We start from the raw sequence: 12,150 nt of genomic DNA on the forward strand, positions 1-12,150 counted from the left end.
GATGAGGAAGAAGGTTGATATTACACAGCTGGTACTAATAAATTAAAGGCAAACATGCATTACAGGAACCCTTTTCAAGCAACTGTATGCACAGAGAGGTTGACAGAAAAGATCTTCTAGATTGAAACTTTGTGTTGGCTCATTCACACTTAAGCCAAAGGTACAGGAACAAATACAAACCCTCCCCTGGACTATGCATAGAAGATCCCTTTACTACCTACAGCCAATATAAAAAACATTTAAAGAGTAAAAGGAAATTCACAGCTTCAGTCTTTCATCTGACTTCTTAAACCAAACAAGGGCTGCCTCTTATCACTCTGAGGTAGGTGATGCTCAAACAGGGGTATTACCTGTAGAGTTGCATTATCTCATACTTACTGCCTTAGAAGAGAAACTCTTCCTGTCATTAATCACATTGCAAGTGCCAAGTATTTTAAGAGAAAATGCTGGCAGTATCTTTTTTAAATAGTTTTCTTTTATAAACCTTTCAGGCATTTCTGCCCTCAAAGAGCAAGACAGTTTATCAAATACACAAAGAACAAATTTCCCTGCATTATATACATTATGTACAATTGAGTGATCAGTTCCTTCATTGGGTTTTCCTTGTAAATGAGACTTCATTGTCAAAGGAAATGAAGAATACCTTCCATAAAATACGCAGCCAGCTCCTCAGCTGCAGTGTAGCCTCAGTGTTAGCCACTGGAAACTCCACAAGTAAAACAGAACTAATTTCTGCTTTTAGTCTATCCCACTTAACCATTTTATGACTAGCTTAAGGCTGATTTTGGAAGAAAAAAAAAAAGGCAGTTTTTTTAAAAGTCTGTTCTTTCTCTTGTCCATCTGTCCATTTTTATGGACAACATCACACAGTAGCAAGTCTCTCTTTTGAGTTCTTAGTCTCTGCGGGCTGGATTTTTGTGGTGTCTTGTCGAGGTAATCCATAGAGGTAAATAGAAATACACACCAGGGCAGCACCCAGGAGGAAGGTAAGAGCTGAAAGGAGACAAAATAGTTTAAATAAATACATTCATATAAGAAACATTCAGCAAGCCATGTAAGTTATGATATCTGAATGATAGTATTAAAGTTACCCAAAACTAAGCAAGACAGCAAGCTATTGATAAGTCATAGCATTTAGCTTCATCCTCTGCCACTGGGATCTCTTTCGTGTTTACAATCCCCACACGGTCTCTGTTAGTTCCATCAGCAAGAATGCAGTGGTGGTGGTGGTCATAAAAGCAGGAGTGAAGCATCTCCTGCAGTCCCAGGTGCCATCTGTACAGGCTTACATTACAATAAACTTAATCATAAAAAGCCAATGGATGGGATAAAGTAGACTCTGATAACACTTTTTTTTGCTTTACCGTGTCTAGACAGGGTTTTAAGAAACTCTATTAATGAGGCTTTCACAGAAAATTTGTTAATCCAGGTTTGATTTGTGTCAATTGTCAAGAAAACACTCTGCCCAAGTACGTTTTTTAAATTTTTTCAGTGCTTGCTTTATGGTGCTCTTTTGCAGTCAAACGTCATTCTCCTTATGCAAACTTTCCTTAGGTTTTGTCTCCCTAATACTACATCAAAAAGCTAGGTTTTCCACCATTTTCCCACACCATCTTTGGATTAAAGTGGGAAACTACCTACAACTAAACAGTGATGGACTGAGCAGGAGTGCTGGGCACAATATCAGACACAGACTTGACTGGGGAGAAAACCCTTTGTAGTTGCAGAACAGCCCAGAGCCATCTGCTGTTTCCTCTCAAAGACATTCACCACATCAGTCAGTCACAACCCCAGCTGCTCTTTGACTTTCTCACATGGTCGTGTCCATAGCAGATGAGGAAAATAAAAGTTAATGCAGTAGTGGGTGTAACTCATCAGGGATGTGTAAAGCCCTTGAAGAAATAGCTGAGGAATTAATTTGGCACTGGCTGTACTAAACCCAACATGAAATAATAACCCATCAACAGCAGTCCCAGGTAAACAGCTGTATCACACTCTAAACTGCATCAGAAAGTGATGCATGAAAATAAAACTGTTTAAACCAGAAAGGTTCGTTCCGTTTGAAGTTGTAGATGCCTCTGAAAGAACACAGCACCGATTCCTTTTGAAAGCAGAGTCATCAGGCACCACAACACGGACCAATGATGCATTAGTACACAGAAGCCCTGGAGAAGACTTGAAGCTAAAACAAGGAAAACTGAGAGGGGGCATAAAGGATGGCTTTAGTATGAGCAGTGTACAGCAGGCTGGGCAGGCAGGACACATGCACAGCCATCAAATCAAAGGCAAAAAGGCACTTACTTGTCTGGAGGCCAAAGAGGATGACTGATGCCACAGTAGAGAGAACAATTGCTGCCGCTGCAGAAAAACCTTTCATGATGTTATCTGTGTACTTAACAACCACCGAGGTGTAGATGCCACCCACGCTGGCCAGAACTGGGAAGCAGAGAAGGTGCTACCATAAGTACTGATGCAGTAGGTTACTCCTGAAATGATGTATTTTACTCCACTAGTGTGCTCCCACTTTGGGCCACATTGTCCTAATTAGTGATTTAACAGATCATTCAGTAGAATGGGCTTACAGTAAATAACTCATTTTAAGACTACTTGTTAGTCAATTATTTAGGCTGCTGTTTCAGCACAATTTTAAATTGATAAAGTGAATAACTTCCAAGAAAATTACAATTTTAAATAAAATCCCTCAAAACACGGTTGAGTGTGTGTCAGGCCAAATTCATAACTTCCTGCAATCAGCTGTATCATTGTTAAAGAAGAAAAACAACGTCAAAAGACTAAAACCATGAGATACTTACAGATGACAAACCAGACGTAGTATGTGTAGCCATAGAAAAACCCTTTCTCAAGAACTTTGGCTCCATCCGACATGTACACAGCAAATAAATTCACCACAATCCCAGATAAGTACAGCTGAATGTTCCTCACCCACAAGGAAGTGTCTGAACTCTTTAATACCTTTTCAAAATAAACTCCTGGAAAAAAAAACCAAACAAAACAAAACAAACAAAAACCCAAAAATATTTCAGTGAGAAAAATGATTCACAGTTTATTGCACTTTAAAACCAGACAACCTCTTAGAGACAGCAAACTCTCAAGTTCCCTATCCTTGGAAGACCATTGCTGAACACCCACTCCTTAATGCTCAACCCTTGGCCCACTGAGAAGATGAAAAGGCATCCCATGGGAGTACTTCACTGAACTCGAGGTGCATTTTCCACCCTGTACAAACTCCTTTACATCTGTGTGAGCATGAATATGCTACAGCAAAGGGACTGTTCCTCTCTTACATTCTCAAGTACTTCACATTTGTAACTTACTTTGCAATCTAAGGAGTTACTGTTGTTTCATAAAATCTTTTGTTAAATTGTTTCACTTAGGCTGTTAAGTTCAAGTGCAGTTAAAACCTTTAGGCCTAAATCATTGGTCAAGTCTGGGGTTAATTCAACGAATTTACTCTTTCCTATCTCTACCTTTTTTCAATCCACAGCCTCCAGGAAAATAATTTTATGTTGATTTTAGTTTTAGATTGATTTTAGTTCGATTTTTCTCGGGGGGAAGGGAGGATCTATATTACTGAAACTGAAACCTCCTCAGGAGGTTTGTGCGGGCAGAGCACTTGGCAGAAACCACAGCTTCAGGGGATTGATTACAAGAGCAAATCAAAACCGAATTCTTTTGCTGATTCAAACTACAGGTTGGTTTCGAGAAAGTGCAATTCATTTTAATCTAAAGCTCTAGTTCTCAATGCCACATTGGAGAGCATTATTTTTATGCTTTGCATTACTGAAACTCCCCAAATACTTCTTTGTTATACTAATTTGTCAGACTAAGAGGCAGACATCTGGCAAGGCCCTCACCACCTGCCTTTTTAAGCACTGCTCTCCCATCAGGACTCTGCCAATCTCTGGAATTTCCTCCACATTTCAAAACAGACTTGCAGTACTTGCAGTACTCTTACCAGCGACTTCCATGACCTTCTAGTGAGAGCTCTATTGACTAAAAGTTTATTGGTGATTAATGTCACGCAGGATCGTACAATATGAGAAAATAATATGAAACCAACAAAGGTGGCACAAAGATTTCTGTGTTAGAAGCCCTAGGCACACCCTACCCCTTCACCCCGCAAAATCCCCAAGTTAGCTTCAAGGAAGGCCTTGCTAGTCATCTATTAAAGAAAAATGCAATTTATAATTTAATAGAATACAGTGAGTACTTATGGCATATAAATGAGAAGGCAGATTTATATTTCAGGAATTCAAATAATTATAAAACCAAGGAAATATGATATTATCTCATAAGAGTATAAGTTTTTGAAGTGTAAACAACAAACTAGTATTGTTAATGACTGCAGCCTTTAAAATAACCTAGAATTACCTTGAGATTTGTGCCCCCTGAGAAGACCCACAGAGCACAACGAAGTGTAATCAACATAATAGAAACTTGACTTGAGTATGAACTGTACTTGTAAATGTTATAAATGGAGAAAACAGTAGGCAAATCAATAAAACTATGCTTCTAGATTTGTGAATATACAATTCACAAATCCACCAGGCAAGACGAAGGAAAGAATGGGGGCTGATGAGGAGAACTTACTCCTCAGAGCAGTTTTGAGTCACAAAGTATCTGCCCTTAAATTATCCCTCCAATGCTTTTAAAAGCATTGCTGGGGCCCCAGATACTTGGAAGTTATCACAGGATCAGTAATTTGAAGAAAAAACTTATTTTCCATCACTTGGTGTCAAAAACATATGACCCTTTTTTTATTTGCTGGACTAATAAAACAAACATGGTCAGTCCAGAAACTGGAGATCTACTGGCAAAATAACTGCTTCATGTGAGCGTGGGAAGGAAGAACAGGAAGGGAATTTGAATAGAATTTATGTTTTCAACATGTAAAGCCCCAAGGGCACAAGGAGCTCTGTGGATGAAACACACAGTCCTTCCCAGCTGCCCCAGAGCTTCAGCTGTCAGCAAGGAAACCCAAGCTGCAATCCCTTTTGCAGGAGAAGAAAGCCCTAAGTGTCTCAAGCTGCCTGCATGTCTGTATCAGCTTGTCAGTGCTCTGAATTTTGCAGCTCTTTGGAAGTACAGCTGTTGACCCACATTATCAGGGAAAGCAGAAGTTTTAGGAGACTCTGAAAGCTGCATTTTGTCCTGTGGCTTGGGAGCATCTATTTAAATGAGGAAATTCATAACCTTCCAGGAAAAGCTGACTGAGCTCTACAGAGTTTTATTTAGTATTTCTGCTTTGAAGTGCCCATTTCACTGAAACAACACCAAACAAGAATGACACTCTTCTCCTTTCCTCCTCTACCCACCAAAATGTTTTCCATGAGTAATGAACATCTATGCACAGCACAAGATTACTCTTGCATGATTCTACAGTGCTAGAGGTGGGTGATAGTACCTTGCTTTTTTACAGAGGAGGGGGGAAGAATCCAGTTTACAGTCAGGAGAATATGCCCCTGTAAGCCAAATTTCAAATTAACAAGTAATTTGCATTCTTTATTTCTGAGCACCAGTTCACTCATCCTAAAGTTTTGGTGTCCTTTTCCAGAAGCCAGAGAAACAACTGCACTGAGCGGAGACACTGGTTATAGAACAAAGCACAAATAAACAAAACCAAAAATCTTTCACAGAGTTTATCCAGACTTCTTGTTACTAACCTACCTCTCTGCTTTCCTCATGCTCCCTCTATATCCCAGTTAGATTTTCCACCTACAGAACTAGGGCAATGTGTATTTCAGGGCTGAGCTGGTACAAGAACCGAGCGAGGAGCTCAGTTCCCCTTGTAAAAAAATGCAAGTATTTCATGCCATCACCAAAGGGGAGCTATTCACTGCAAAGTAAACTTTATAAAATTGATGTACATTAATTAAATGTACGCAGTGAGTCACTATGCTGCTCCCTACAGTCTTATTCACAGCATTTGAAAGACACTTCCACTTGCAAACCAGCCCTCTATGTTGCATCATGTAAAATCAATGGTACATGCTCCTATGATTTGCTTGACATGGGAGTAATCATGTTATGAAGCTGCCATAATTACCAAAAGTAGAAGATAATTATGGGCAGAGGGAATAAGCTATTAGAGGAAGACAGTTAACAAATGTAAAATGTTCAGTTTTAAACACTGTGAATTCTCCAGTCCTTTAGATGCAGCCTGTGTACAGAAATAATACTGTACCTGCAAATCCTGAACACAAAACTGCCACAGCAATTGCTCCAAATCCTAGCCATGGGTTCTGCTCCACCTGCAACATCAACCATTATTTTAAAAAAGGATATAACACTTCAGTCATTCACAATAATCAATTCCAGAGTGCTGTGGTTTGACTTCAGCCAGCAGTTAAGCACCACCCAGCTCCTCACTCATTCCCCTCAAGCCCCCCAGTGGGGAGAAGAATTGAAAACAAAAGGTAAACTTTGTGGGTTGATATAAGCACAGTTGAATAACTAAATCAAAATAAAAACTACTAATAATTTGAATACAATTAACAAAAGGAGAAAGAGATAGAAAATCCAAGAAAACTAAGTGATGCACAAGATAATTGATCACCTGCTAACAGATGCTCAGCTCATCCTGCAGCAGCAATCAGCCCCTCCTGGCTGATTAAATTCCCTTATTTTCCATACTGGGTGTAATGTTCTATGGTATGAAATATCCCTTTGGCCAGTTCAGGTCAGCTGTCCTGGCCATGTTCCCTCCTGGTTTCTTGTGGCCCTTCTCACTGCCAGAGCAGGAGCCACTGAAAAGACCCGGACTCATGGTTAAATACTACTAAGCCACAACTAAAACACCAGTGTTACCAACATTGTTCTCATACTAAATCCAAAACACAGCCCTGAACCAGCTACTAGGAAGAAATTTAATTCTATCCCAGCCAAAACCAGGGCACAGAGCTACTTCATTAAGTAGACCAAAATTATTAGCATTTCACTGCAGTACCACGTGCTGCTCTAGGGCTGTCCCTTAGATCAGCTCAGTGTGGCTGTCTGGTGCTTCACTTTCTGTGGATTACTCTCACAGTGCTCAGAGGCACTGTCTACTTGGCTGTGGCCAGTACTCTCAGAGTCATGAGCCACCTTTCCCACTAATGCAGCTGGGCAGCAGCTATGACCTAAGAAACAGAAGACACTTGTTTCTCCTTACAAGGGTATTAGGTCAGTGCCTCTGAAGGGTGTGTTTAAATGACATACCCATACTGCGCTGGAGTTTTGCTCCTAATTCCTCCCAGTGTTTTGATTCCAAGTTCTCTGTTCCAGCAATTACAGTGTTACTAAGGCCAACTGCTGGAAACAATCTTTACTCAGACACTCCTAGGATGGTGCATTAGACTGATTATGATGGCTGTGGTAATTTATACTACTTGTAGCAATCAGCTGCTTTTCCAACAAGTGAGACCAGGCAATACCACAAGCAATACTTCCGGAACTGGTATACAATAAGGTGAAATCCAAAGATCAAGAATCATTTACTCTTTAACTGAGGAGGCAAAATATTAACTCTTACCTGTACTTTTGTAGCCTGAGCAGGCTCCCACTGAACAAGGGTAACACCAACACACAGCATGAAGACAGAGAACCACTGCAACTTACTAAGTGTACGGTTGAGCATCAGGACTGTACATAAAGCTGTACAAGGGATCTTCAACTGGTATGTCACCTAAAAAAGATGGGAAGGTAGTGTAGAGGACATAGTTTTATAAAAGTCCTCCAAAACAAGAAAATAAATTAGAAAATTCAACTACAGAATGACAGATTTTTATATTCATTGATTTCCTACAGATCCATCGCCAGCTACAACAAAGTGAATTTGAAGTGACTCTAACAGTGAGTGGCTTAGCTCAGAAATCCAGAGCTCTGCAGCAGAGTACATAAGCTCTGATTAGAACAAAGCACAGTTTAGCTTTTAACACTGAGGCTGAAGAGAGTGCTGTGTGTCAGGCAGATACCGAACACATGTGCATTATAAACCAGAAAAGAGAAATGTATTTCCAGCTCTGTTATTGACAGAAATCTGTATTACCTGGTAAACTGCAGCATCCAAGTTGCTAAGAGCCACGAATGCCATATTGTTTTGGAGAGCGTACACCAGAGATGGAACACTTAACTTCAGCAATTCTTTAGGACTTCCGAATACATTTTCTTTTAGAGATGTCATTAACCTTGTCAGACTTCCAGTTTCTCTGAAAATAAAATATTAGCACAACAGAGGACATTCCTAAACTGGTACTTTAAAACAGAAATCAAATCAATGAATCCCTTGGGAGGGCTGAAAATTTGTCTTCCACAATCAGTTGTACTTTCTGCTCATATAAGAAAGAAAAAGTTAACTGGCAAAAAAAAAGTGAGGTTTTGAACAAGTAGAAAGTCTCAAAGGTGAGAGAGACATTCTGGAATCAATCAGGAAATTAGATGCATTAATGTGTAGCAGTGTGTCAATACAGGCAATGGAACAGGAGGCTGTTGTTCCTATCTCCCCTTTTTTAATGGTTGCGTGTGATGACAAATGCCCATGATTTTCCAGATCCCCTTTAAAGTGGGCCTCACAGTACAGTCAAAAAAAGCACTGTAGCCTTGCACTAGTTACCTAGAAAAACCACTCATTCCTCAGTCAGCCTTGGCTTCCCAGTCTCACTCGTGTTGTGGGAGATGCTGGATCAGCACCAGCACACACATGAAGCGGTCTGATGGGTGTGTGGGGACTCCCTGTTGCCTGTCCCTGTCTTTGCATTTCACACCTTTCCTTCAAGTAATTACAGTGTGTGACAGAGCAGGCAATGGGGAAGAACGTGTTGCTGTTGGCTGCGCTGTTGGCTGCTTTTGCAGTGTGCAGCTTGTCACAGCTGCCCTCTGCATTACTGGTTCTCCCTTATTACTTCTACATCAATCTGACACTTGCTGCTTACTTGTTGCTGCTGCTCCAGTCCTCTTCCCAGTTCTTCCCCTTTCCAATCTTCTCTTGCTTAGCACTGACAAATACTAACATCCAAAATCATTCCTACCCCTCCCACAGGCCTTGCAACTCACAAACTGAACTGCTCTTCAATTTAACTCTCCTTGTGGTTCTATTGCACACTTGTATGAATAGCTTTAACCACAGTTTCAGCATATTTTGCTTTCCTGATCAACCCCAACTCTGTACTCCAGTTGTTAAACTTCTCCTCTCCAAAAATTTACAGACTTTACCCTTTCATGATCCTTCCATCCAAATTTTTCTCCTTCCTTGCACCAAACATATAGTTCCTTTTCTTGGGTTTTTTTTTTCCCTCTGTAGAGAGAGCTGCCTTTACACAGGCAGCTGCAAGAGATTCTTTTTGTATTTTACCACAACAGAAAGCAAAAACACACAAAAAACCAAACATGTCTGGCCACAGTGAACAACCATGACAAGAAAATCCATGGACAAGTAGCAAAAAGTGAAGCTTGCAATGCAAGAAATGCGAAAAGCTCACGCTACAACTCACCACAGTTAATTGCACTAGATACAGAACTGTATCAAATGTTAGGAGTCATTAATATCATGGGCAAATTTTGTTGGTTTGTTCCATTTCTGAATGTATATTACATTGTCTGGGACTGGGAGATAAGATATACAAGAAAATTGGGTAATACTGAAGTACAGCCGGACTAAAGTGCTTCTATCTCAAATGTCTAACTGAAAATAAAATACATTAAGCATACAGTTCTACTCTATGAAAATAAGAGGCAAAAAAAAATACCACAGAGCAATAACTTCTTTTATTCATTGATACTAAGGTGGGCTGCCAAACAAGAAAATAATCTTGAAATTATACATGCTTCTGTTCCAGACCATGCTCAGTGAATTTGCTGATCATATTTCAAAAGTAAAGTCACAGCAGCAATAGTAGCTTCTGTCAACTTTGACTTCTAGAACCAAATTTCAGCAATGAAGAATAATAAGTGTCTAATAATCACCACCTTCCCTTTAGTTTTTGAGAACAAGAAGATGAACTATCTAATAGTTCATCTGTGCAGTGGATGTGCTTCTGAAGCATGCATTTACCAAGAATCTCTAACTGTAAGATGACTTCAGTACCTGGCCAAAAAATAACTTCAAGCAAACCTGCATGTACAGCTGATAGTGCAAAATTAGGTGCCCAAAGAAGTATGCTGCAAGATCAAATTAGAAAATAAATTGTCTAGCTTGAATTCAGCTTTCTTGATGTTGATCTAGGTTTGAATTTTAAAACATAATCAGTTTTCTTTGTAGAATGTTTCTGGTTGGAAGACACCCTAAGACCATCTTGTTCCAGCCTTCCTGCCATGGGCAGGGACACCTTTCACTAGACCAGTTTGCTCCAAGCCCCATCCAGCCTGGTCTTGAACACTTCCAGGGATGGGGATATACCACATCTCTGGGAAGCCTATTGCAGAGATTCACCACCCTCACACTAAAGAATTTATTCCTAATATCTAACCTAATCCTATTTTCTTTCACTTTAAAGCCATTTCTCCTTTCATAAATTCATTACCCCATTGACAAAGCCAATCCCTAGGCATGAAGAGGTGAGAAATACAAATAACTATCAGTTATGCAACAGAAAAATGCATTTGCTAGAAAAGCTGAAGTTAAAACTACAGTTTGCAGAACAGCTCTGCTTTTCTTCACCCATTGCTAAGAATGTAGCAAATGCTATTACCAGATGGTGAACAGGACTTTAAATAAGCATGAGAAATGGAAAATACACTTGAGTTAACAATTAACACAGCTTAAACTATCACAAGCTTAGCTTTTGAAAGGCAATTCTTTGACATTCATCTATTCAATGTGCTCTCCAGGAGACGCCTTAAGAGTAAACAGTGAAGGCATCATGTAATAATGCGTAAGAAAATGAATTTGGCAGCTGGAACAGTGGGAAAGTTGCTCTCCAGTATCCTGTATATTGCAGTTACCAATGCTGTCTCTTTCAAAAAGAAAAGGGACCCACACAAATATTTGCTGCTGTACAGTAAAAACAGACGGTACTCTGTCTTCTGACCGGTTACTGAACTACAAAGGCACCTTGCCTAGGGTTTAAAACTGAAGGAAGATGTAAAGGAGACACAGAAAGAAGCTAGCTGGAATTGATGCTGTTCCACATATTCATAAGTGATCTGAAGGGGGAGGTTACTAGAAAGTTGGCAACTTCTGGACCAACCAGCATACCAAGGTACCAAGGAGAGATGAGCATGGTCTGATGAATGGTGTCTGCTGGGGCCCATTTCTCCCTCAGCTATGGAGAGGAAAAATCCCACCAAATGACCAGATCAGAATAGACATTATAACCTCCAAAACAGCTCAGTGAATCTGATTCTTCCCATTTTAATTGATAAATAAGGCTCAGGTGTCAATAAATGAGAAAGAACAATAAGAAATGACCCTGCTGCACTAGGTGTTCTGTAATCAGCCTGGGTCCCAGGTGCACAAGATTTGACAAATTACACACACAGCTGAGGCTACCCAGAGATCCCTCACTATTGGGAAGCACAGGCTGCTGCAGTCTCCAGAGAGCCAGTGCGATACTCATTGGTCTACAACAGTGAGAATCACAGCAGAGCCACGTGTCAGCAGAGTCATTTCTGCCAGCATTTTGTGCTGACAGAGAAGCGCAGGGTGCATGAAAAGAAAAATAGAAATTCCTCACAGGTCACACCTGCCTTCTCTAACACATTCCATTTAATGAAAAGTTTAAAAAAAAAGGCAGTTTGTCACAGTTGCCTTACCAAATTCAAATATTTTCTCACTTATAAAGCAAGTAAAATGTCATTTTTGTGTTAAGAGGAAAAGAACTGATGGAAATCTAAGTACATCATGTGACTCCATGATCCTCTAGCACATAACAGACAGCCTTCTGATGTATCATGAGCCACAAAGAGAAACATGTACCACAGCAGCAAGAACTGGGCTTTGGAAAAGTCCAGAATATAAAGATTCTTTCTAGGAAGGAAGTAGCACAGGGAAGCTGAGAGAAAAGGCATCAGACTGAGAGCCTCCCTACTTGAGATGCCCATGCATGGACTAAAGCTCTAGTTCTTTGCAGCAATCTGGGATTACAGAAACTATTATTTTTTTATCACAGTCTTTCAGCATTGGTTTGCAGATTATTAGAGACAGCAAAATGCCGT

General features: G+C 40.1%; 1 protein-coding gene across 1 annotated transcript in view; it reads right to left on the minus strand.

Moving 5' to 3' along the window:
- Nucleotides 1-12,150, minus strand: part of SLC35A1 (solute carrier family 35 member A1) — a 16,004-nt gene continuing 3,854 nt past the window's right edge. Inside the window, exons 3-8 of the mRNA XM_033055322.2 lie at nucleotides 8,048-8,207; nucleotides 7,532-7,684; nucleotides 6,206-6,272; nucleotides 2,814-2,990; nucleotides 2,302-2,436; nucleotides 1-993 (exon numbers count right to left, since the gene is read on the minus strand). Of these exons, the coding sequence (XP_032911213.1) occupies nucleotides 863-993; nucleotides 2,302-2,436; nucleotides 2,814-2,990; nucleotides 6,206-6,272; nucleotides 7,532-7,684; nucleotides 8,048-8,207 (823 nt within the window). The 3' untranslated portion in view covers nucleotides 1-862. The remainder of the gene's footprint in view (nucleotides 994-2,301; nucleotides 2,437-2,813; nucleotides 2,991-6,205; nucleotides 6,273-7,531; nucleotides 7,685-8,047; nucleotides 8,208-12,150) is intronic.

This window comes from Catharus ustulatus, chromosome 3 (genome assembly GCF_009819885.2).
Source record: "Catharus ustulatus isolate bCatUst1 chromosome 3, bCatUst1.pri.v2, whole genome shotgun sequence".
Classification (NCBI taxonomy): domain Eukaryota; kingdom Metazoa; phylum Chordata; class Aves; order Passeriformes; family Turdidae; genus Catharus; species Catharus ustulatus.